The sequence below is a fragment of the Peromyscus eremicus genome, chromosome 15 (genome assembly GCF_949786415.1).
Source record: "Peromyscus eremicus chromosome 15, PerEre_H2_v1, whole genome shotgun sequence".
In the NCBI taxonomy this organism is placed as follows: domain Eukaryota; kingdom Metazoa; phylum Chordata; class Mammalia; order Rodentia; family Cricetidae; genus Peromyscus; species Peromyscus eremicus.
In genome coordinates, this window is record NC_081431.1 from 6,943,632 (window position 1) to 6,971,600 (window position 27,969).

General features: G+C 40.1%; 1 protein-coding gene across 1 annotated transcript in view; it reads right to left on the bottom strand.

Annotated features, from left to right (window-relative positions):
• Positions 1 to 27,969, bottom strand: part of Ush2a (usherin) — a 697,985-nt gene that overhangs the window by 343,719 nt on the left and 326,297 nt on the right. Inside the window, exon 31 of the mRNA XM_059281179.1 lies at positions 27,623 to 27,784. Within this exon, the coding sequence (XP_059137162.1) occupies positions 27,623 to 27,784 (162 nt within the window). The remainder of the gene's footprint in view (positions 1 to 27,622; positions 27,785 to 27,969) is intronic.

Consider the following 27,969-nt stretch of genomic DNA (forward strand, 5'->3'; position numbering starts at 1 on the left):
ATGCTTTAGCTCCCAAACTAAAGGAGAAAAATGAGACAATACCCCTGGATTCCTCTCTGAACAAATTTAATTATATAATATGGCTAAATCGTTCAAAGCTGAAGATCCTTTCAGATTGAGGTAGATTTACTACAATATTTGAAAATACAATTGAGTCAGTTAATATTTTGCAAGATTATATATACTCAAGTAACTTTTAAAAGGTTTTCTTTAATAAAATACATGCATGAGTTGTGTGTGTCTGTGTGAATATATGCCAAGTGAATTTGGGTACCTGTGGAGGCCAGAGGAGGGCATCTTATCCCTTAGACCTGGAGTTAATGGAGGTTGTCAGCCTCCTGAAGTGAGAACTGGAAATTGAATTTGGGTTCTTCAGAAGAACAGCAAGCACTCTAATCTAGTGAGCTATCTATCTAGCCTCTAGACTTTTCAGCAACTGAAATTAATTGTGAGACGTAAGGAAAAAGGTGGTGACTGGGTACCTGTGAGGAATAAAGAATAAATGCGTAAGCCAGTGTTCCCAAATGCAGGAGCATGAAGCTAAAATGCTATGTATTTGTCTTAATAGTGGAATAACATTGGCTACCACCTCCCATCTACTGGTCATTGTACATACTCTATCTGCTTTACTAATCTCAAATCTCACCTGGGAATGCTTTTCAATAGAGAGTCATTATCAATCCTGCCACATTAATTTAAGACTTACAGCAACCTCATCTCATACTTGGCAATAATATGACATGAGAAAGTAATGAGCCTCTGCCCTCACAAGCCATGAAGTCTCTTCTAGGTGGCAAGATACACATTTGTTTTTTGGCAAAGCCTTCTACCACCCTTCAAAGGCAAATCAAATGCTGCCTCCTGTGGGAAGCCTTTCCAAATTCTCCCAGTGTGAATGAATTACTCTTTCCTGTTCCAGTGGTGCCATCCTTTACTCTGTGACACTTAATCTAGATTCAGTGTTCTATTAGGAACATCCTTCATTAGTTCTTCAACATAAATTCTTAGAATTTTAAAGATAAGATGAGATCATTTGGGATCCAGACAAGAGAACAGATGGCACATGCAAGTAAAATTGTATTAAAGAGAAATATGAATGAGATTATGCATTAAATGTCAGGGAAGACTAAGAGGAATGTTCAACAAGGCTAACACACCTGACATTATCTTAGAGCAGTTGGGGCATGACCATCTTAGTCTCGAGGGTCATACCAAGCTGGGAACAGAACTGCTCTTGGGTTAGGGGCCTTCCTTCCAGTGGAGGACCAGAGCCACTGTAAGTCTGAGGTCTGGAACCCTCTCTCATCTGCTGCCCATCTGATCTGCAGCTTTCTCCTTCCTCATCTCTCCAAGATGCTTGCTACTGGAGGAAACCAGAAAGTCCAGAGGCAGAGCACAGGACATTACAGAGAAGAGCAGAGAGAACATGTAAGAGGGAACACAGCAGGCTGGGGGAGACAGCTCAGTTGGTAAAGGGATTGTTGTGCACAAGTGAATACTTGCGTTTGATCCCCAGCACCCATGTCAAAAGCTAGATGTGGTGGTACATGCTTGTCACGTGGTGCTGAATACTTGCACATAAGAGGATTCCTTGGGCTCATTGGCCAGCCAGTCTAGCTAATCAGTGAGCTTCAGGTTCAGGGAGAGACCCTGCCTCAAAAATTAAGGTGGTAAGTGGTAGTGGTCAACACTTGAGGCTGACCTCCGATCTCTACACACCACACAGGCAAGCACACATTCAGATGGACATATATTCAGATATATGTACAAAAAATAATTTAACAAAGAGAAGAGAGAATTCCTACTACAAAATGATGCATGTTTTAATATAAATCATCAATTTTCAGCTATATTATCATTAGAATTTATTCCCCATCTACTTAACAGTACAGAGACATGATTTTTAAAAGTACTTACAAATATAATGACTGTTGTGTATTTCTATTAATATTGCTGCTGTTATTGTCTTTCACATATATGAATATATTCATATATATATATATATATATATTACTTTGAGGCTCCCATTTATCTATTTTACGCACATCTAATGGAATGGTCCTCATTTTAAAATTAATTTTAATAACTCAATTTTATATAGCATCTAGGGCAGTGTTTATCCTTACCACACAGGATAAATTTCTATTAAATAATCATACTATAAAATGTTTCATCCTGGCTTTTCATTTGTTTTATAATAATAATAATAGCAATGTTTTCATTTTTATTTTTGTGATATAGAGAATTTAAATCTTTATGCATTCAACTATAGCTATATTTCTTCAATGTATTTTCCCAAAGAGAATATTATCTGGTTGTGTGAGGACAAAAATTTTACCAAAGAGACAACATCAGATTGAAAACTGTTATGGTTTTAAAGGAGCAGAGACTAAGGGGAGAGCTATTCTAAATGCAGGGAACTAGAGAAGACAGTTCAGAATAATCTAGTCCAAGCATAGACAGAAGTGTTTTCCCCACAGCCCAGGTGAGCTGGTGGCCAGGACCTGTGAAGGAAGGAGAGAGAGTGAGCAGGGCTGTGGGCTGGGAACAATTTGAGACACCAGAGGCCAGACTGACAGTGTGAATAAGTCCTTACAATGGATGTTTAGAGCAGGGAGGGGGATTAGAAAAGCTTTGTATTCCAAGCATTCAGAAGGCTGAGGCATGAAGATTGCCATGAATTCTAGGCCAGCTTATACTTCATAGGTCTTGAAAGGCCTAAATGAAAGAGCACATCAACACCCTTTACTCTTCCTAAATACTGGGTTTTTTAATGTAAAAGTGAATTGCAGTGACAGAGCAGCTAACACACGCAGCTTCAGGAAGGCTGGTTTGCTTCGGATGGCTTTGGGGCACAGTCCACAGATGTGGCGGTATTGTGTTCCCCAAAATATTGTGCACGCTAATAAACTAATCTGGGGTCAGAGAACAGAACAGCCACTAGATACAGAGGCTAGAAAATGGTGGCACTCACACCTTTTATCCTAGCATTCCAGAGGCAGAAATCCCTCTGGATCTCTGTGAGTTCAAGGCCACATTGGAAACAGCCAGGCATGGTGACTCACGCCTTTAATCCCAGAAAGTGAGCCTTTAATCCCAGGGAGTGATGGCAGATAGCAGAAAGGTACTTAAGGTGAGAAGACCAGAAACTAGAAACTTTTAGCTGGTTAAGGTTTCAGGCTTTTGAGAAACATTCAGCTGAGATCCATTTGGATGAGGACTGAGAGGTTTCCAGTCTGAGGAAACAGGATCAGCTGGGGAATTGGTGAGGTGAGGAAGCTGTGGCTTGCTCTGCTTCTCTGATCTTCCAGTGTTCACCCCAATACCTGGCTCCAGGTTTGATTTTATTAATAAGAACTTTTAAGATTCGTGCTACACACAGAAGGGATCAAGTGGCAACAGGAACGCGAGGCCACAGACTACATTACACACAAGGTCAGGATGCAGAGAAAGGAAGGCTGGCGTTCAGCTTCCTTCTTCCTTTCTATCCAGTCAGAAACCCCAGCCTCAAGGATGGTGCTGCCCACATTCAGGATAAGCTATCCAACTTCACTCAAAAATTTCTAGAAATGCCCTCATAGACACACCCAGAGCTACGTTCCCATGGTGATTCTAAAGCAAGTGAAGTTGACAATGAAAACTGACCACCCCAATGCCTACATACTGAAATCTTCATAAAAATGCCTAAACAATGGGCTTTAAGGATATTCTGTACTGGAAGACACACTCATGTGCTGAGAAAGTGGGATATCAAATCACAGCAATAAAAGCTAAAATAAAGCATAAAAACTTGGAACCGTCAAACCTTGACCCATGAGTATCACAGAATAACTCAACTCTTGACATGACTTGTTAGAGGGTCATTTGTGTTGCTCACAGGAAAAAAAAAACCAACAAAGAACAAAACAACAACAAAACCCCCACAACATTTAGAAGAATTTGACACAGGAAACCACAGGGGGAAAAATCAACCTGGAATTCTCTTTGTGTTATATAGCAATTTTCTCTGAGACTAAAAGTCTCCCATTTTGTAGGGAAGCTAGCTAAAACTCAGGATGTGAAAAGGGATATTCTAAGCGAGGTGAAACATTCCATCCTCCAGGGAATTTTTTTAAGCTCAGGAAGAAAACAACTCAATAGCTTCAGGAAGTTCCTAAAACTGAGCAGATTCACTATGCTCTATTCTCCCTAAGCATAGATAAACAGTGAAGACTTCTGGAAGACAATCTTAGACCAGGTGAACTGCCTAGAAGAGGCTCAGAGCAACTACGCTGACCGGAAGAAGTAGAGACCAAATGAGATTCCTGAAAGAGGGAGGCATGAACCAACTGAGCCACCTAGAAACGGTGCTCCAGTCTGCTGAGTTACCTACAGGTTGCATAGTATGCTCCAGGTTTCCAGCTTTTGTGAGCTGTTATCCATGCTAGGGTGAGCCTTGGTGATACAGCTGTCTTGGAGGCATGTCTGCTCCTGAGGGAAACCCCAGAGACTCATTGGTTCACTAAGTTCAACTTGGGCAGATCTTACTTTGGTCTGTTATGGATTCCAAAGCTGGAGTGAGTGGATGTCTTTTTACATCTCCCCAGGAATAATGTCACCTAACAACTAGTCATAGGGTGTATTCTCACCTCTTTTCTAATAATAATATACTTGGGAGCCTGAGATCCATACCTGTATGTACTATGCACATAAACCCTCTCTGGAAAACCACCAGCCTTGCAACCTCTTAGCAACCTAGGAGCAAGATGCACATCCAGCTATACAAACTCCTCTGTCTGAAGAATGAAATAAATTTCTCTTTTTAACAACCATCAGATTTAGACAGAGTCCATTCAACTTAAAACCATCAAATTTAGACAAGAGTCCATTCAACTACACTCCACTTCTGTCTGGGTCCAAGAGTAAAATAGCCAACCTGACTTAGATTAGTTGGGTTTATGTGTAAGAAGGTGGAACCCTGCTCCCACATCAACCTTTATGGAGAATCCCATAGTAACTACATTATGCCAATGCATAATTAGGCACAATGTGATTGAAATCTAACACAGAGGAAGAAACAGATACAGAAGAGAAATAGTGAAAGAATTCAATCTGCCAGTCAAATTAGAGACCCACTATGGGCCTTAGTAACAAGCCCCTCCTCCTTCCTTTAGACCCCATAGAAATAGACCCTGCAGCCATAACTAGGGCTGCGGAGCATCTTGACTAGTATGTCCAGCTGTCAATTTGGACACTTCTATTGTTTTGCTTTGAATAAAGTCCCCTTGCTGCTCTGCTATCAGTGTAAGGCTTTGCCTCAATCCTTCGAATAAGAGGCCAAAGGAACCTGTAAATACCCAGCCGGGCCCATGGCCACCAGTAACAGATTTAACTGAAGAGGAGCTAGGCATGAAGGCCTCATTCCCAGAAGAAAATGACCACTCTGAGAAGACGCTGTCCTTTACTGGTACCCACTCTGCTGAGCAATAAGAGAGAACTGGGCAATGGCGGAGCAGATCTCCAGTGCCCTGTGACGAGGGTGTTTGCACAGAGCAGAACTGTGGAAACACCTCAGGGAGTAACGGTGGCACTGGGCCCACTGGTGCCAGACACCACCCTAAACGCATGTGAAAAAACCCATATGGACTCCCAGAAACACATGAGGGGTAGTACCCAGAAATCAAAGGTCATCTAGAGCAGGTGAAGGCAATGAGCCAGGGAAATATGGCCATTACAGCTAATGAGACGTGTTTGTACATTCAGATTAATGGGTTCTGAGAAAATCTGAAATAAAAACATCCATCTCTTTAACTGTCCATCTCTAAGCTCTCTATCTGCACTTCAGGGTATAATCAGTGGGTAGGTGGTACCTCCAATTTGGACCTTGGGACCCCTTCTGTTTCATAGATGAATAACATCTTTAAAATATAGATGTAGGGAAGGAATGTGAAGATGGTCCCGATGAAGGTGATAAACAGCATAGGATAACTGCGTCTCTTTTCATATTTTATCTGATTTCCAAACCAACTTCATTCCTTGCTGCCAGTTTGTTCTATAAACAAGCAAGCACCAAAAACAACTACGAAACAAAGTAATACACGAATCACAGAGTGCATACTCATCAATCACAAAGTGGGGACTGAGGAACCCAACTTTAGAATAATACACACATAAAAACACAGTCTGTAGAGATGAGGAATGAGAGTGTGATGTAAAATATATGCAGTAACGAAAGTCTGCTTGGCCATACATATCCAAACACATCTGAAATACATAGCACTAAGTAACATTAAGTTTAGATACAAATCCATTAAGTAATACCTGACATGGATTAATATCGTGTATACAATTAAAATGATATTTATATAACTGCTTGTCTTTTCCCAATTTTCCAGTTCTTTAAATGTTGTGGATGAGCATATATATTTAGTCAAAATATTCCTGATAGAACTATAAAGATGTTACAAATTGAAAGCGGTGGTTTCCCTTATGTTCCTAACTCTTGACTCTTGACTTACTTTTTTTTAATGTCTGTAGGTTTTTTGCCTGCATCTATGCCTGTACTGATATGTGTAAAGTGCTGGCAGTCTAGAAGAGGGCATTGTATCCACTGGAACTGTGGTTACAGAAGGTTTTGACCCACATTTGGGTGCTTGGAATTGAACCTCACTCTAGCCCCAGTCCTTTGAAAGAGCAGCAAGTGCTCTTAGCTGCCGATTAACTCACAGCTCTTAAAATTTAAACACTGAGATGAGTGACTCTGACACAAATCAAGATTATTATGGTTTTACCCAGAAGATGGCATGAACTGCATTTGAGTTTGAATAATAACCATGTAACTTATTTCCTGTTCATTTATCTCTGGTGTAGTTGTTATTGTAAAGAATGAAGATTCATTTCAAAAGCAGGCAGACAAAACTTCAATGTTCCTTTGGATAGAATCATCGTGTTTGGAAAAGGCAGTTTAAAAACAAAAGAGAACTCCACAAAGACTTAGGAGCCTAGAGTGTGTGTGAATAAGTTAAATAAACAAAGAGCAGGTGAAGCGTGTGGCTACATCTCTACCTAAAAGCCTGGAGCTACCTAAGACAGGTAGCCATAAGTGTCTTTACACAAGTGTGCAAGGGACACTGCTGAGAGATGGCAACTTTAAAACATTACCAATATTAGCAGAAGCCAAATGGCTCTTTCAGTGAAGTACTATTCTGATTAGCAAATATTCAGAAGTATCAAAAACAATATAATTCAAGAATAGAATATTTAGGATGATACTGTGCATGTTTCTTTAGCTAAATCCAGGACATATGGTCAATTTCTTAGAAAAAGGAAACACGTGGGTTTAACTTAATATGCATAGATTCAGAAATAACTCTCTTGCCATTCATTTATTTAACATACCCTGTAAATATTTGTTGGCTAATAACCGGGTATCTTACTCACTGAATACAGAAGATGAGATTTGTATGAGACATTCTCACTATCTCTTGAACTACACACTGTTCTGGATTATGATCTATCTATCTATATCTGTCATCAACACATATCTACTAATCTACCTATTTATTCATATCTATTAGTCTATCTATGTCTACCTGCATACACATACATATCCACATATGCAAAGAGCTATGATTCTAAACCATTTTATTTGCTTCAGAAAATTGCAATAAAGGATTGCAAATTACCCAAGAAGAATATTTTCACAAAATTACACACTATTGTGGACCTGTTATTCAGGAGACCAAGATACTTATAAGTAGAGCTAATTTAGCATCTGAAGTTTCACTGATTAATAACAAATTAAAGTGAAGATGCTAGCATCAAAATACATATAGAAATAAAATTCAAGATATTAGCATTAATGTTGCAATATTAACCCCTAAATGTCTTATTTCTCTGGGCTCTTTCTTTTAAAAAAATCATATTATACAGTAAAGCATACATATAATAAGTAATAAGAATATTTATAGACTCAAATCCATCTGTTTACTTATATGACTATGCTAACCAGAGAAAAAGAGAAAGTAAATAAACATGTACCCATTTGCTTGTCTTAGAGCAAATGTCTCCATCAGCACTTAAGTCGAGATGAGATTTGCTTAGACCGCTCATCATGATCATTTTATAATACATTTATTTTCTGAACTTAATGTTTGGTTAATGGTGGTATTTATTAACTAAATTTATTTATATCACATCTTTTGAAGACGTGAATTGAGAATGGTGAGCAGAATATAGATGCCATTAAGACAAAATGATATAAATACATGAAAACCACACTTCAACTTTCATAGGCTATTTTTAAAAGCAGGTTTCTCACAGCTGTTATATTTGAGAGAGGTCTACTTGGAAGATTGTTTGGTTTGGGGTCACATTAAAGATCCAGAGCAGTACGAGGACCTTTTATTTAATTTATGTATTAAAATCAACTTGAACATTACAGCCAAGATTCAGCAGAGGGTAACGCTCTTAAAATTATCTGTATATTAATAGATTTTTATGACATCCAAAAATTCAACTTAACAGAATTTATAATCTACTTTGTCTTGATTTTTTTTCATAAGAGAGCCACCCAAATGGCAGAAAGTAAGATTCTAATCTCCCAACATAAAATTGTTATTCAGATATATATGTGTTTAGTAGTGTACTCTTAGGGGGGCATAGGCTTGCATACAGTTCTATAATAAAGAGAGGGAAAAGTACTAGAACAATGTCATCATTGCAGAACTCCCTGAAGGGCATCAGAGACAAACTTCCCAGCACTCCTGGGATTTCTTCCTTCCTGCAAGCTCTTTCCTTCATTCTAAGTCTGAGGATGGGCAACATAGCAGTCAGGGGTGGGATTCTCAGTCCCTAAGCAGGGTGTCTTAGTCTAGATGGGGTCATTCACCAGGGCTCATCCCATGTTTTACACGCAGACTAAGGCAAACATTTCACCTTAGAACCATGCACCAGCTAAGACAATATTGCAAGACCCTATTTCACAAAAACAAATGGGACTGGGCATATATTAATCTTCTGTTTGAACTATGCAGAAGTTACTTTATAACTACTTGATAATTTTAAATTCTAAAAACTGAGGCTCACATTTGAAGAACAGACACTTTAACTGACATGCCATCCTTAAGAACGCACTGATGCTGTGAAGACAGCAATGCTGTGGTAATATTTTGACACTACTGACTGTTATTAATAAGGCAGTGACACTTTCCATCATCCTTTTACAGGAAACATCCAGTTGAGGCTTGTGATTTCGAAGACAGAATATTATCAGAGTGCCAAAAATCTATTCCTAGCTATGTCATTAACTAGCTGGATGAATGTAGATGAATCAATGGGAATCTCAGAAGCTCTATTTCCTCATGTATAAAATGGCAATAATCTGCTGGGGTTGGGGCATGCATGTGTGTACACAAAATATAACTAGGCTAGAAGTCAACCTTGGGTGTCCTTACTTAAGTGCAGTCCAGCTTGCTTCTCGGGTCAGGGTATCTCATTTGCATGAGGCTTACTGATGAGGTTAGGCTGACAGGCACTCAGCGAGGTCCAGGATCCTAATGCATACCCTCCCCAGTGCTGAGATACAAACACTTGTTTCCAAACCAGGCTTTATCAGGTGTGATTTGGTAACCCAACTCAAGTGGTAAACATCTCACTGCCTGAACTATCTCCCTAATTCTGGGAATAATTTTTTTTTAAACTTTATATGTCATTGGATAATTTCACCATGCATAGGATCTGTTACCTGTGAAAATATTTGAGAGTAGAAATTATCAAGAGAAATATCAATACAAATTTATTCTGGCAAGTAAAAAATATTTAGGGAGGTTATTATGGTTGAAAATACTTATATTTTCTGTTTTTTTAACTTTTATTTTTATTTTAGGTACATGGATATATTTGCCTGCATGTATGTCTGTGCACCACATTCACGCGGTGCCTGTGGAAGCCATTAGAGGGCATCAGATCCCCTGGAACTGGAGTTACACATGATTGTGAACTGCTGCATGGGTGCTGGGAATTAAACCCAGGTCCTCTGAAACAGCAACCAATGACTTTAACCACTAAGCCATCTCTCTGCTCCTAATGGTATAAAACATTTTCAACCCAAAATACCTTCATTTAAGATTTAACATAAAGTATGATAAGATCTAAATGATAAAAACAGTAAGCATTGTAATGTGTGTTAAAAATATTTACAAATAGGAAGAGAATATATTAAATTAAATAATGCACAAAAGCATCAAGGGAATTTAAAGAAACTGCACCTGTATATATACAAAATATTAAATAAAAGTGTGTAAGATCACATATCACAGTATTTATAATAACTTTTAGAGATAATTCAAATATTGTAATTGACTCCTTAAACATATTATGCAGTATCATTTAAAATGCAGTACAGACACAAAAGGCATGATTTAGAAAATAATATACTAGTTTGATAATATGTTTATTTATTGTATGGTCTGTAGAATAGTCCAACTGCATTTTTAGGAATATGGCTGTGCACTAACCAAAGCAACTCAGGAGAATTTAAATGCATAAGCCCAACTATAACTAGTGATTGTCTCTGGTAGGTGAAGAAGTGGAAAAGTCATTTTTTCCTCGTGTTTTTAAACTTTCTTTTGTATTACTTTTGTAGGTGGTAATTCTCCTCTTACCCATAGTTCTATTTTTCCCAGTATGGGTTACTCACAGTCACCTGTAGTCTAAAGTGTGAAGTGGAAGATTCCAGAAATATCAATATATACATTTAAATAACTTTTATCACAGCTTAACATTATAATTATCTTATTTATTATTAGTTTTTTTCTGATATGCTTAATTTGTAAGTTAAACTTAATCATAGGTATTTACATATAGGAAACACAGTGCATGTAGATTTATCGAATCTTCGGTCTCCGCTGAGGGTCTGGGGACACTTCCCTTTCTGACAGTATCAGTGTGTTGGGGGGGAACTACCTTATGTTTAAATTGCACTTAAATGACTAACACAGTAACAGACATGCAGCAGACATCATTAAAAGCTGCAAAATTCCTTACATGCAAATTAAAGCTCCCCCTACTTCTTTTCCAATTACCCATTTCCTGTCCAGCAAGTAGCCCACCAACAATTACACCCTTCCACAGACCTCCTGAGGCTGTCTGCACACAAACACCTTGATATATAACTATTGAGAGGGTCTGTACTTTTCCGCAAAGTGCTTTGCAAGGTAATTTGATTTTCTTCTATGTATAGAAATTAATGGCCTTCCTTCAGCACAAACTGATTGAATCTTAAGAGAGGAAGAAGCTGTGGACTGAAAAGATTTGAGAATTTCAAAAGTGGCAGGAAATGAAATGATAAAATATCAAATTGATGATATCACGTTACATCTCAGGGAAGTTCTCAGGAAGAAGAACAGAGTGTGATGATTTCCTGGGACATGTGTTCATCAAACCAGAAAGCTGGGAAATACAGAGCTGGGTTGGCGAAGGCCGGCTCTATTAGTGGCAGAATTTTAACAATTGAAAGTTTAACATGAACCAGATTTTCAAGCAGTAACAGGTGACATTCGGTGTTGGGCCCTCAGTCATTGTAATTTCTCCCAAGGATTGTATATTTCTTTCTTTACATTTTTTTTTAAAAGCAAGCAGACCCTGTCCCTTTGGTGTTAAAGTTGGGTGCAGGATCACAGACAGACCAGAGTATTTTTCAATCTGGGTGAGTTGGGGTGGATTTCCAGTCATCAGGACACAGAGTCACAGTTTCTGATGACTGTATTTCTCAGTCCGTGGAGAAAGTCTACAAGTCACAGGAGAGAGTGAATGCTGCTACAGAAGGCTGTAAGTGAGAGAGCTGGGTCTCTAGGCCTTCCATCTAAGAAAGTCAAGCCAGTAGTCTAAGGAGCAAACAAATAAGCTTTGTAAAAGCAGGAATAACTGAGCAGGGCTTCTCTGAAGCGTCCCACTCTGTCATGGACAAAATCAAATACAGTGTAAATGACAAGCTCAGTACCGACCTCTTGACTAAAGTAAACAAGCTTTCCTTGGGGCTTTATCACCCACCATCTGACTAGCAGGAGGAACCTCAGTTTTCATTGGGCATTAACTTTTTGCTTCTGTGGCACAAAGATATTATTTTAAAGAGAATTTATAGAAAATATTGAGAGAATCTTACCCATTAGGTAACCAAAGGATTCCTACAAGATCTCTCGAAACAATGAAAACTTTGACAGACAAAACCAAACCAAACCATTTGAATTGAACCTGTCTCTAATCTCTGAATTTCTACAGTACAACTGATTTCCCCTAAGAGCCCCGCTGTCTGGATGCTGGGCATTTCTCTGTATCATTTACAGCGTTAGGGTTTTCATCTCCCTCTGTCCACACCATTAAAGAAAGGGCGCCCTGATAATCTGAAGCACAAGCTCTGTTAATCGGGGCGTTCTCCTATGGTTTGCTGAGTTTCCCAAATCGGATAGAATGACAAAGGCTCTAAGCTTAACCAGCTGTGGTTTACAGTGATGTCACCATGCTCTTTCCCGTAATCAACGTCCCCCAAACATACAGGATCTACAACAAGGTTAATGGAAATCCCCACCAAGGGCAAATACCTCAGCAGCTTGTGTCATCAGAATATGTTTAAACACTATTTAAAAGGATTTTACAATAAGAAGATTGGATGTTACACTGGTCGACGCACAGACACATAATACGATGGAGCTGTTAACAAATGACTATAATGCCTTTCTTTCTTTTTCCCATCCCGCAGCCATCTGCATTGTTGGGTCCAATTAGCTTCTTGCATTTGAAGTTCAAACCAGTCTGCCCTTCTGCTCAGGGCATGGGAATGATAGTGATGTGGTCCAGCCTCCACTCTTGGGGAATAATCTTATGTTTTGATGTTTTTACTTCCTAAAACATTGGTGATCACATGCCACTTTTTAAAAAGATTTTATTTAAATTATGTGTATATGTATCTATCTGTGTATGGGTATGCACCGATACCTGCAGTGACCAGAAAAGGGTGTCAGGTCCCCTGAAGCTGGGGTGACAGGCATTTATGAGCTGCCTGACACGGGTGCTGGGAACTGATCTGAGTCTCCTGGGACCCAGTGCGTGCTCTTAACCACTGAGCCACCTCCTCAGCCCAAGTTCATGCTATTTTACTTCCTGAAAATCCTTCTCCATTGGCTCACGACAAAGTTTAAAACTTATCTCAATTTATCCTAGCACCTTTGACCCTTGGACTCCCTCCTTTCTTCTCACTGCTGCCCAAGCCTCAGCATATTACAACAGGCCTGTTTGGTTTTCACGAAATGAGCATTATAACGCTGTGCGTGCTGTATGTCCTGCCCTGGCTTGGGCCTGCAACTCCTCAATGTGTAGCATCTTTCTTTGTTCTCATTTTCTGCAAGTTTCCTCATGCTGAGTGGTATTCTACTTGGGTTTCTATCTGTTTCTTAGCGTTTCCATAGAAAAGCTGTGAGAGACAATTCCACTGTCTCAGTCATCCTGAACTTTGAACCTTAATACATAAAGATGCTCAACAGATATTTTGTAGACTGAATTGAATAGGCAGTTTAGATACAAACTTGAAGGGGATTTTGCATTAAGAATCTTTATCACAGTAATGATTTTTATCATTTTAAAACCAGAACTATGTGGTTGGGAATCATGCTCAATTTTCACCAGTGATTGGCAAACACCATGTCCATGTCATCACAATTAAATTTGTTATCGTATTTAATTCCCAAACTAAATCCTGAAGTAGTTTCCATTCTTACCCTTCTACCAGGAAACTAAGGGTTATCAGGGTAGCATAGAACTTGCCAAGCTGGACATGCTCCTGCAATACTCTGTGGTAAAAAGATCCTGAGAGGGGATCCAGTCAACACTCATCTTCATGAAATTCCTTCCCTTTCAGTGTAGACAGAACTGATGGATTTGATGGGGTTCCTGCAAACTGGTATTTAATGTACAAAACTGAGATTATCCTGGTGGGTACGGTCTAATGATGGGCCCTTTAGGTAAGAACTTGTAGTCTCCTTGTATTCACAGGAGTACACTGCAAGAGAGTGCTGTTCCCTGTGGATTTTTTAAAACAAAGAAAATACTATACCATATATGTGCTCTGTTTTTTACACACACACACACACACACACACACACACACACACACACACCTATAACAATCAGGATTGGTACAAGATTAATAGTAACCAACAGTAAAGCAGAACAGTTGTAATAATATGCTACAGTCAGTAAACCCTGCTCAATTGAAGCCGTGCAGAATGAAACTGGAAGACTCCTGCAGCATTCTTCAGCTGCTGGGAGAAGAATTTGAACATCAGGGTGATTTAACACAATGAAAGTTCTCCACCACAAAGGGGAGGGGACTCTGTGAAGTGACCTGGTAGTGGCCTCTAGAGTTGAGAACAGTCTTGTCTGAGACCAGGAAAGAATCAGGACCTCAGCCCTACCTCTATAGGAACATGAATTCAGAACCTAAATGAAACCTTTCCTAGCAGGCCTAAACTATCCAACTGCTTGATTTTGTGGGACCTGACTTAGGAACCAACTTTATGTATCCAAACTTTTGGCTCTTTGCTATGTGAGCTCATAAATAGATAATGTTTAAAGCTTATTACTGAATTTCCCCTACAGTTAAGATGGCCATGAGACTGAGTTCTAACTGCTGGAATGTGATGGCCAGAAATCACCTATTCACTTCTAGGCCTGGTCCATAAAAATCTTCAACAATGATCTTTCCACATCTGCTGTACCAAGAAGGGTAATTTTAGAGAAAACTTAGGAGTCATATATTAAATATGGTAGACAGAGTATCTTCCCAGGTCCTTGGATGGCTATGGAGGAAGGAACATCTATTTAACAAGTTCTATGTGCAATCAGAGTTGCTAAGTGAGCAAGAAACACCGTTCTCTCATGTTCCTGCAATTACAGACTTGAGTGTGTATACATGTATACACAGATGTTTATATTATTTGAGGCCATCTAAAGACAATTATTCAGCCCTGTGAGGAGCCAAGGAACCTAAATTCCAGTCAGAGGAAACAGGAAAGTCTAAGGCCTAGGAATGGGGAAATACTTGTCTTTCCAAGAACAAACAAACAGAAAATGCTGGTATAACATTGTAGAAATAAATGAGGGTAGGTGAATGATTTAAGGCCAGGAAAGTAGACAAGGAAATATGTGTTATAAGGTAACATAAGGAATATGAATTTTAAGATCAAATGTGAGGGGTGAAGGAGAAGTGATCCAATATTACATTCAGATTTTTGTTTCTAACAAAAGATAAATAGTATTGCTGTTTCCTCAGACAAAACTCAGGAAGAAAAACAAAATGTTAAGGTATGGCTAATAAAATAAATTCAATTTTGATCAAGTGTCCAATATGTATTTAGAGAAGTGTTCATGGCTAGAAGAAAAATATCTTAGCTGAAGATCAGTATGAATGGAGATTGTACATAGACATCATGGAGTGTTCAAAGGCTGTGAGAGAAACCAACATTTGTGAAAAAAGAGATCATATCAGAGATTGACCATCGACAAGGAAATTAGGTTGGTGAAAGCATCACAGATACATGGAAAGGAATGTTCTAGGATCCAAGGAGGATCCTCAATTACATGGCCTCCATGTTGATTTGAATCAGGAAGAACTAGAATGTGGAAAAGCCAAGTGAGACTGATAAAGTTTAGATCCAATCCAGGCAGCCTGGTTAAACCTTGTTTTGTAAAAGGACATGTTCAATTCCTACACTCCTGTACATGAGTTGATGTGTTCTTATATGGAAATAGAGTCTTTGAGGTTTAGTATGACCTCAGCTTAATCAAGTTAAGTCAAAATCAAGGGGTTAAGTCAGTTGACTTAATCAAGTTATAAAACATAATCAAGTTAAGTAGAGGTCATAGGAGATCAGGGTAGGGCCATAAATCCAATACGGTTGCTATGTTTATAGCAAGGGAGAATGTCATGTAATGGTAGATGCAGAGATCAGAGTAAAAGGGAGAAAAAATGAATTAGAGAAGTAGAGATTAAGGGCAAGCTCAGAGGCCTACTGGAGATGAGGGACAGCATACACAAGCTCAGAGGCCTACCAGAGATTAGGGACAGCATACACAAACTCAGAGGCCTACTGGAGATGAGGGACAGCATACACAAGCTCAGAGGCCTACCGGAGATTAGGGACAGCATACACAAGCTCAGAGGCCTACCGGAGATTAGAAACAGCATACACAAGGACAGAGGCCTACTGGAGATGAGGGACAGCATACACAAGGACAGAGGCCTACTGGAGATGAGGGACAGCATACACAAGCTCAGAGGCCTACTGGAGATTAGGGACTGCATACAGCAAAGAGCCGCCCACTGATGGGTTTACAAAGTTACTTCAGCAAGGCTCAAGCCCTTGGGCTCCGACCTGAGGAACACAGTTACACACGTCTATATTTGATAGCTTTCATCTGAATGCATTGCAATCATGGTGACACAAGAGAGGTGACACCTTGACAACCCTGAAAACTGTAGACCTGGAAGAAGCATGGAAAGGAAGGAAAGAAAGGATCTCAAGGACAGAGAGACTTGGGTTCAAAGAAAAGTAAGAGCCCTGCACCGAAGGCCTAGGGAATGTAGTGGAAAAATGGCAAAAAGATAAGAGCCAGGGGATCAGGGAGTCTACTAGGAGATGGTGTTTTCTCCATATGACAGGGAAGATGTACCCTTAACATCTCAACAATATGGTCAGTGAAACAAGACCTGCACATTGACAACATCAGTTAGAATGCCAACAGGGATGGGGGAAAAAAATCTCATAAAGCCCCATCACTAGATGAAGAGTTGTGACTGCTGAGGTCGAGATTCATCTCGTGGTGACATCCTTACAAACCAATAAGCTCCAAAGATGGCCAGCAAGTCACTGGAAACCAGGATGGAGGCTGGGGCAATCTCCATACAGACATCAGAGGCAACAGGTGCTGCTGATGCCTAGATCTCTGACATTGCTCTCCAGAATTGGGACATAACCTTCTGGAAGGCACACGGTTTGTGGCACTCTTTCACAGCAGCCTAGCAAACTACCACAAGTAGTTAAAATAAATATTTTTGTTACTTATTGGGTGATTAAGTGAAAATTTCTAGGAAGCTACATGAACAGCCTACCTCATTAAAGCCATTTACCAAGTTTAGCATATTAATTACTTCTGAATTATGCATCAGTATTTATTTACTTCAAAATATTAATTTACTGATTCCCAGTGATTTTTTTTCAAATTGATTCATTTTAACTCAATCCAATAAAAGTTTGTGAGATGCCAACTACGTCCTAGATGGTAGATACTACAGATTATGGAAATGAGTAACAACACAATGATTGTATACAATGCCCTTAAATTTACCTTTTGAACAAAGATACACCCTGTTTAAAATTGGTTTATACAGAAGAATACATTCACATGGCAAATGTGTGTACAATGACTGAAGAACTTGTGAATCTAAGGGAAATGTGGGAATGGAGGTAAGCAATGTGTGTTTAACATTTTGACAGCGGCAGACAGTGCTAGACGTACAGGGTATAATTCTGATACTGTCAAAAGGAAACGAGTGAAGCTATCGGTATGACTCAATATCAGAGGAAAGATTAGGGAGAACCAGAAGGTAAATATTAATCCATGTATGCCATCAGATTTCTAAAATGGCTTTTATACCAACTTTATCGAACACATTAAAATGGAAAATGCCAAACAACAAAATATAATTTTTAGACTCAAAGAGAAGAGAATTTAAAACATGAAATGACTTCCTCAAGAGAAGAAACAGGTTGGGGTGGAGGGACTGGAGTATTAGTAAAATGGCTGACACACATGCCTGAGGACCTGAGTTTAGATCCCCAGAATTCACCCAAAAGAGGTAGGTGCTGTGTGTCTATGACTACAGAGCAGTGAGGAGAGAAACAGAAGGATCCCCGACGCTCACTGGCCAGCTAGCCTAGCCCAGACAAGGAGCTATAAATCAGAGAGAGACTCTGCCTCAAAAACTTAAAGGCAGAGAACAATTGAGGCAAGATAACTGGTAGGGACCTCTACAGGCATACAGATCTGTGCATACATGTGCACCACTGTACACGCACACACACACACACACACACACACACACACACACACACACACAATAAAAACAGGAAGGAAAGAAGGAAGAAAGGGAGGAAAGGAGGGAGGGACGGAGGGAAGGAGGGAGAAAAAGAAAAAACAAGTGTTAGAATCCTGTTGCTAGGACAAATTTTTTCATGCTTGGGAGGAGATCTCTGCATATGTAAATGTTTACACCACATGCATTCATCCATATACACACATGCATACACATCTATAATTCACTGAAAGGCACACTTATTACATCCTGTATGTTCAAATGCTTCTTCACCATGGTTCTCCATTACACTTTTGGCTTCAGCATTGTAAGCCTATGGTTATAACGTTCCATCACCGAACACTCGGAGCAGTGGGTTTGGATCCTCTGTGGCTGTGCACAGGTTGGTGACTCCCTGTGCTATGTGCTGAGTGCACAGCTGAAACATCACTCGGGTTAATTTCTAGATCAGACTAGAAAGGGAAAATTTGGATGTCTCAGTTTACAAAATTCCAGTAGACTTCAAGAACGTTACTCTCTTAGCAACTGCCTGGGGTCAGAAGGTACTGATCTGTGGGTACAATATAAAAGACTATGTGCTGATTTACTCTCCACCTGACTTTCAAAACTGGTCAGTGAGGAAAAAATCAAGTTATACTTGATCTACTCACATTTAGCACACAACCAATCTATGCTGTTGACAGATAATACTTACTATACAAAACTGGGGGTTCTGAGGTGTTGATTGATTTGGGAAGTCATTGCACACATTACAATCAGCCAAGAATATTCATCTAGTTGTATTCTTAATACACACTTTTCTGTAAGATACTTCAAGAGTTAAAATAACAAATTAAAATAATCAGCAGGCTTTATTTGTCAAGGTCTCAACAGGTCACCTTGTATCACCAGCCCCGCATTGAACTCCACCGCTCCTGTAAGCTGATGTCACCCCCAAGTCGCCTCTAAAGTCCCTGCACAAGAATCCTTTCATAGCACTTAGAAGAAAAAAATTCAAGTCATCACATCATGTGTGAATAAGAGAGCAGATCTTAAAATATAAATACACATATTTTATTTCCTCCCACGGCAGTACACTGTGCACTGAAGCACTTCCTCGGAAGGATGGCTCTTCAGTTTGTGTTTACAGCTAAGCATGAGGGAGAGTGAAGCATTCCATACATGCTACTTCATTTCTTTTGATCCTGTGCCACTCGATAAACGTGACTCTTGAGAAGAAACCATTAACCCAAGCTGCCAAGGTATCTAGCTACCTCCTGAGAAACACTGTGGAGCCTTTGTTCACAGTCAATCGTTTTACAAGGTGACCAGTGAAGGCTCCAGATACTTTTCATAGCCTTTCTTCCTTCCATGTATCCTCAAATTTTCTTTCAACTTTGTATAATGGAATGGCATAGTCCATGGCATAAGAGACGGTACCCTGTGACTTATGGACACTATTATGGCCTTATCCGACCATCTACATATGCTCTGCCTTACTAACATTCAGGTTTGGGGTTTAAGGCCCAAGTCTCTGAGCGGCATTCCTACCAGTAATATGTGCAAGGAGTGCTTTTGCATTGCTGTATTCAAAACTATAAAACTGGGGCTGGAGATTCAACTTAGACACTAGAGTGCTTGCTTGGCATGCATGAGGCCCTGGTTCAATCTCCAGTAATGAATAAGGAGTGCATGGTGGCATACAACTCTAATACCAGCCCAGGAGAGGTAGAAACAGGGATAGTAGGAGTCTTAGGTCATTCTCAGCTACATGATGAGTTCAAGGCCAGCCTAAAGAAACGACTAGAAAGTTTTACTTTGCTACAAAGTATCTATTGTAAACCAACAGCACGAATCTATATAATGTTGCTCAAATTTGTAGAGTATTGATAAGGTTCCTTCTAACACTTGGCTAGAGGTAACTAACCTTTAAATTTGTTTTTTATTGTGTCACAAAAAATACAGCTACATCTTCAATAAATTTCTTATAGTAAGACTGAAGTGTTTGGTGAATTTTATATGTGGTACTGTTTGACCTTGACAAATAAGATCAAAGGAAAGTTGTAGTACGTTTAGTAGGTTAAAGATATAAATACTTAACTACCCAATGTTATCAGAATTTCACCCAACATTCCTTTTTCCTCCTTCTCTCTTAGCTTTCCTCAATCTCTCCAACATTTTCAAGGTCCTGCCTCCACCCCTGCACATTACACACTTTTACATTACTTTAACCCATGGTTCACTGCATCCACCTTATTCGGAGAATCCTAGGTCCTGGGAAGATGCCACCTTCATATTAAACCATACAACTGACACAGACCCGTTAGATGATGGGCTTGTGGGGGTTTGGACAGAAATGCCTCCTATAGGCTCATGTATTTAAAGACTTGGTCCCCAGTTGGCATTGCTGTTTTGAGTGGCTTGGGAGATGTGGCCTTGCTGGAGAAGTACGGCACTGGAGGTGGGCTTTGAGAGCCATTTCTGGTTGTTTCAATTACTTGGTGCTTGACATTCAAGATGTGAGCTGTCAGAGCATCCTGCTCCAGCCACCCTGCCCGCTAGCTATCTACTGCCATGCTGTCCCAATCATCATGGATTCTTCTCCCTCTGGCATTGTAAGCCAAAACAAACTCTTCCAAAAGTTGTCTTGGCCGTGGTGTTTTATCACAGTAGAAGTATCTATGACATGGGCCTGAGCAAGCACACATATTATCACTGATATCAGGTATCTTTACCTCTTTTTAAAAAAAATCCTCCTTGCCATTTCCCCATCGGCAGTCTAGTAATCATCAACAACAATAGCTCAGGTCATCTCAACGCCAAACCACCTCAGGTGTCAGAAGAACTGTTTTGAGGTTTCATTCTCCCGGCCTCCAGGATAGCATGACTCTCAGCAACTTTCTGGCTAGTTTGCTGAACATCCTTCCAACTTCCACCACCATGCTGCTCCTGTCCTTCAAAGCTCTGTGGGCTTCTCTGAAACATTCCTATAAACTTCTTAAAGATTGCCTGTTTCTGGTAGGGCGCCCCTCTACAATGAGAATGATCTGGTTGGCTACCGCTTGGATAGTCATCATTCATCAGTATGCTATCCAGCCTTAACTTAAGCAGTCCCAGGATGCTGAATACTCTCACAGTGGCTTCTATTTCCACCTAGTCATGGATGTACAACACCACACACACACACACACACACACACACACACACACACACACACACACACACACACATCTAAGTGGCTCACTACAGCCCTGCTAGCATTATCAGCAATGGTTCTTCAATCTTTTGATAATGCTTTTAATCAGAAGTTTTAAAAACACAATTGCTTTTAACTCAAAATTCTTTTAAAAAAATCTGTCATGGGACAGAAATAAGAGATTAATGGATATCTTGCAGGAAAGATAAATGGCACCACCAGAATACCACAAAACTGGGGGAAAAATTAATTGAACCCTTACTTTTGATAAATATTTATTTTTTGCAGAAGAAAAATGCATACTAGTTCAAGCTGTCATTACACTAACCTACATCCTATTTTTCATATTATTAGTAATACATAATGTGGTAGTTTATATTCAAAAATAAAACTAGAATGTATATACCTCATGTATTTATCCAGAAATACACCAAGGTTACTATGGTTACGAAAAATCCATTACCTTTGAATATGGAATGAAAAAGTTTGACTTAAAGTGTGTGCTATTTATTATAGCAAACATCAACAGCCTTCGGGAGGTTCCCTAACTGGACTCATTCTTCACTGTCAGAACTGACCCAGTGTACTACAAGCTTATGGCCTATGCAAGGCAAAAATTCGAACTGTGCGCATTTTTAAATATAGTTTGTACTGACCCAAGGAGCAGCAAGGCATCTGACTTTTAATGCTTCATATTTAAGAAGGAGAAGAAAAAAAATTCAGAGCACCCAGAGGGCAAGTGGCTACTAGCTGAAATGCCCCGTTTCAACCTCCATCCCCCTTGCCAGCTAGGCCCCTTCCCTACGCACTGTGGGAGGGTGTCTGTTCACCTGAAGACTGTAAGAGAAGCCACAGACAAGTAGAGGTGGGAGGGGCAAATGGTGGCACTTTGAACAGTTTTTCGGAAGGGGCATTACATAGTGTTATGAATGGAGTTTTTAAACAGTTAAGAGCAAAGGAGTTTAAAGTGCCATTGACCCTGGACAAGAAAACATCATGAACCAGTGTTTTTGACGAAATTTCAAATTTGTTCCTTGCCCCATTAAAGTTTCTGCTCCTCAAGAGTAACTGGATATTTTGAAGTAAAGCACAAATGTCTAATAATCATTCAGAAATGCAGTTGGTAGAACCAGAAGTTACAAATGAAAATAAATATCGAATATTTTTTGTTAGTAAAAATGTCAAAAATTTGAAATGATACTCACTGCCGATAAATTCTCTGGTAGTCAAGTGACAATGTAGACCAACAAGTTTGTAAAAGTAAAAGCCAAAGGAGAGACATAAAAATGGGAGAAGAGGAAGAAGAAAGTCAGTTAGGCAGCAGGGGGTGAGGATGAGCAAGCATAATATATTGTATGGAAGTATAAAATTGTCAAAAAAGTTAGTGACCTTTGATTCACTTTTCCCCTTTTAAAACATAGCAGATCAATATTTATGTGTAGTATTTATCACAACAGTTTTTTAAAAGACAAATGTTTATATGCTTGTATGTGTTCATATAAATCTCCTAGATGAAGTATGTTATTAAAATACTCTGAAACGGTGAAAGGCAGCTGGCTCAGTGGGTAAGAGTGCTTGTTGCTCTTCCAAAGGACCTGGGTTCAATTCCCAGCACCTACATGATGGCTTGAAACCATCTGTAACTCCAGTTCCAGGGGATCCAACACCCTCTTCTGACAGCCTCACATGCCAGGCATGTACTTTAGTACCATGTAGACCCACATTTAATTTGGTTTATCCAATTACTGACTTTCTTGGTCTGGCTATGCCTCAGTTTTGCTAACTATAAGATTAGAGGAATATGAAGTGTCCTTCCTCATGTCTTCGGAAGCTCTTTTGTTGGTGTTGATTGCTTGTTTTTGTTTTTGTTTTTTTGTTTTGTTTTTTTTTTGAGACAGGGTTTCTCTGTGTAGCTTTGTGCTTTTCCTGGATCTCGCTCTATAGACCAGGCTGGCCTCAAACTCACAAAGATCCGCCTGCCTCTGCCTCCTGAGTGCTGGGATTAAAGGCGTGCGCCACCACCGCCCAGCTGTTTTTGATTTTGGTTGGAGAAATTTTGTCAGTTATTGGTGATATTTGCTTCTTGGTTCCATTTTTTTTGAATACTCTTCCAACATGTTACCCTAAGATAGTGGCTATTGTTGATCATGAGGTGTGTTTTTTTGTATGCAGCCAAAAGTGTGCTACTCTATAAGATGAAACTCATTCCTGACAGCATTATCAGGTGAAGGACCTATAGCAAGACAAGTCACAGGCCCTAGGGGAACCTTTTACTACTGACCTGCTATATGGACATAGCATTAAACCAACTTCTAATGACCTATCATTGTACCCACAGATCAGTGCATCTCTCATACTGCACCTGAGAAGCTGCTATCTGCAGATAGTGATACACAGAGTGACCTATAGCTGGCCACAGTACAGAAAATAAGAGACTGTATAATGCTCAGCCCTAATGGGACATATATACTTCACCCCTCCTCCTAAGACTCAGGAATAATTTTTGAAGAAAGGAGAGAAAGAACATAATAGCCAGAGGTGGTGGATGCCTACAAGAAAACATCATCTTCTGGACACAGAAGAGACTGTGCACACATGAACCCACAGCGATTTCACAGCATGCACAAGGCCTGTGCAAGCCCAAGCCAGACAAAATCATATCATAGAGAGGGGAGCTAGACATACTACCCTACCCCAAGCCAAATAGTTATTGGCAACTGATAGCTTCTGGGACAGCAAGAGACAGTTTTCTCTAAGAGAGTGTGCTCTGGTTAGTCGACCACATTCCAATAGAAGGACCACACATCCAAGAACATTTGAATAGCAAAAATCGTTTTTGAAGGTTTAGGAAAGAGACAGAGAGTGGGATTCACAGATTTGGGTGGTAAGTAAGAGTGGATGCATCAGGGAAGAGAAGGGAGAGGGGAATTAAGACAGGTATGAAATTCTCAAAGAACTAACAAAAAATAAATGTTAAAAAAATTAGAAGAATCAGATTCATCTTCTAGTCTGACCTTTCATGGCTCCTCTCTGTACTGAACCAATCCATGCTGTTGCACATGAATCTTAAACATTTGATGTCTGGCTGAGCACCCCCTCCTTTTATTTCCTAGCCCTGTGTATCTACTCTCCATTAGTTCCACCTTCATACTTCCTCCTCTTCTTTTTTCATTTGCAATGGAACCACTTGCCGTCTAGTTTAGCCTCAAACTCAGCTGACCTTGAATGTCTGACCCCCATGCTTCTATCCCCTGCTTGTAAGAATTTCAGGTGCCTACCAGAATTCCTGGTTGAAGTGGTGCTGGGAATTGAGTCCAGAACCATCGTCAGCTCATTAGGCAAGCACTTTAACCAACCGAACCACAGTCCTTCCCTTCCACTTTATTCCCAAGAGTCAGGCAACTCCTCCCTCATTCCTCCAGCACTGCTGAGTTGTTACCCAGTCTGCACTAGGTTTTGGACACACAGTAATGAATAAAACAGACACACTCATATCCTCTTGCACTTACAATTTAGGAGGAGAAAAAGGAATTATCCAAGATAATAGGGGGAAAAAACCTACAAAAACTTTTTAAAAACCATTGAGGGGGCTGTAAAGGTATTTGGTAGCTCAAGAATCAAGAGAAGGATTCCTTCAGGGAATGACTCTTAGGGAAAGAATGTTTGGCTTCCCTTTATGAGTAACAGTATATTTTGCTCCTAAAAGAGTGCCCTGTGCATTAGTACATGTATAAAATTCTCTGGTGTGTTTTAATAATTATCATTTATGAAACATTTTCTGTTGTCTATATATGCCAATTGAAATAATGTCATCAGTTCAATCTTTTAAAAAATGATTTATTTATCATTATTTTATGCATGTGAGTTGCATATGTGTATACCATGTGTGTACCTGGTGCCTGAGGAAGAAGGTACCTTAGATTTTGAGTCATAGATTGTTGTAAGCAGCGTGTGGGTGCTGAGAGAACTGAACCAGGTCCTCTTCGAGAGCAGCCAGTGCTTTTAACTGCTAAGCCATCTCTCCAGCACCATCATCATCTCAACTTTATGATTATTCCTTTATTTAGTTTGTACTATGAACTCTGTATCTTAAAGGAAATGATAATTGTGCCTTTTATTTTTTTCTTGTAAGTCTTTTTGAGACAGGGCCTCCAGACATATAGCCCAGGGAGGCCTCAAACTTACCACATAAGATACTGGCCTTGAATCTCAATCCCTCTGCTTGAGCTTTCCAAAGACTATAGGCAAAGATCTGGCTAATAATTACAACTTTGCTCTACAAGAAGAAACAACGTGTTCTATGTTTTCTACTGTCTACTTCCTTCAAAATGTTCAAATGTCATTATTCCCACTGTATTAGTTCCTTTTCTCATTCTGGGACAGAATTCTTGACAAAGGAGTCTTAAGGAAGAAAGGGTGTATCTTGGATCATTGCTGGGGGTGGGAGTACGAGGTGGACAGGTCACCACCGCATGGGAGGCGTGGAAGCATGGCGTGCACTGGTCACCACATCAGGGGAGGCGTGGAAGCACGGTGGACAGGATACCGCTGCAGGGGAGGCGTGGAAGCACGGGGTGGACAGGTCACCACTGCAGGGGAGGCGTGGAAGCATGGGGTGCACTGGTCACCACTGCAGGGGAGGCGTGGAAGAAGAAATGTCAGGCAGCTTGTGCTGACATCAGAAAACAGAGAGGAAGGCAGGTGTTCATCTGGCTTTTTCCTCTCTTGTTTTTTATTGAGTCTGGGGTGTCCGCCTATGGAACACACATACCTACATTCATGTTTGTTTTTCCTCTCTCAGTTAAATCTCTCCTTAAGCCTTCACAGATACACCTAGCGCTGTGTTGCCTAGGCGATTCTAAATCCAGTCAAGCTGACAGTGGAGATTCCCCATCATGCTCATGTTGTAGATTCAGGAATTAAGTTTCGGAGAAGATATCATGTAAGCCCATGGTCTTCAACTAGCTAGAATGCTTAGGTCAGTACCAATGTCTGTGGCTCACAGCCTATGCAACTTTGATCCAGTCATATCTCAGTTTCCTTCCCTGTAAAGTGGGGACAGCATCTACCTTGTGGAACAAACATCACAGACGTCCATCTAATCCTGAATGAAATACAAAGGTCCTAGTTGTTTTCCACTTTATAGTCTCAGAATAAAGAGGAGACAAACACATAAAGGAGACTACAACCGCCCAGCAGTGCCTTGCGCTGCTCTCTGAATGTGTCCTGGGAAGCCAGGGTCAGCGGGAAAGGAGGCACATGCTGGTTCGCTTTGTCATCTTAGTACCCGGCATTCATGTGAATGAGTGAACCCTTGAATAATTAATTCTACCTTTGACTCTAACTCGTTATAACCTTTCACAAAGCCTTAGTATCTCTAGGACTCAGTTTTCAAATCAATCAACATATAAGTAATTCTGTGTCCCGGGGAGTCCGGCACAGTACATGCAACAATAGAAACACATAACTAGCATGAGCAAATACCATGTGGCCTAAAAACACCGCAAATACCAAATGGCACTAGCATTTAGAGATCTTTTGACAATTTCATTTTGCTTAGGTGTCGTGTAATCTGGACCTATGTGTTCCTTTTCAAATGGTTTAACATTTGTACCACACTGAGTCATCTTTCTGCATCTTCAATTATTTCTCATGCAGGCAGATTTCAAATAGTTAGTCATGTGACCATGGGGCTCTTTAAGGATGTCACCAGTTTAGTTAGCTCACAGAGCCCATGTGCATGGGGGCTACACTGACAGTTGGCCTCAAACACATGGTCTGTGGCATCCAGAAAGGTCTGGGCTAGTACAGTCCCAAGGTTCCTTTGATGCTGTGGGATGTCTTTCTGTATGCTGTGAATATATGCTGTTCCCATTGGTTAGTAAATAAAGCTGTGTTGGCCTATGGCAGGGCAGGATGGAGCCAGGTGGGAAAATCCAAGAGAAATAATGAGATGAGAAAGGAGAGTGGGAAGAGACACGGAACTGCCGTCCAAGAAGCAACATGTAATGGGATGCAGGTAAAGCCACGGCCCATGCGGCAAAATTTAGATGAATAGAAATGGGTTAATTTAAGATTAAAGCTAGCTAGCAAAAAGCCTGCCATAGGTTAAACAGTTGGTAATTAATATTAACCTCTGAGTGATTATTTTACAAGCAGCTGCAGGACCGTGGGGCCAGGTGGGACCGGAGAAATTTCCAACTACACCTTGATGTCTCAAGGAGGAAAAAAAATCACTCACCCGATTCAGATAAATTTATGTAGTGGTCATCTAGAAAACACATTTATGAATCTATTACCTGGTCGTAACAGAAGGCCCACCTGTGACTGTGTAGTTCTGTCCCTTGCCTGTGTAGACCAGCCTCCCATCCATGTATAAGGAGTACTGAGTAATAATCCCATTTGCTTGTTTGGGTGGACTCCAGGATAATGACAAGGAATCGGGAAGGGACAAGGCCACTGGTGTCTGAACTTCTTGGGGTGCTGTGGGAAAATAAAATAGTCTAATTTTAGTTTACTTTTCTAAGTAAAACTTTTCAGACCCAAACCAATAAATCATGGGCTAAAACTGTAGTCCCATGCATGGAGGTGTTTCTGACTCACAGGCAGCTTGTCAGTAATTGCTTTAGGAACAGCGCTAAATAACTGTCCTGAATTCCTGAGAATTT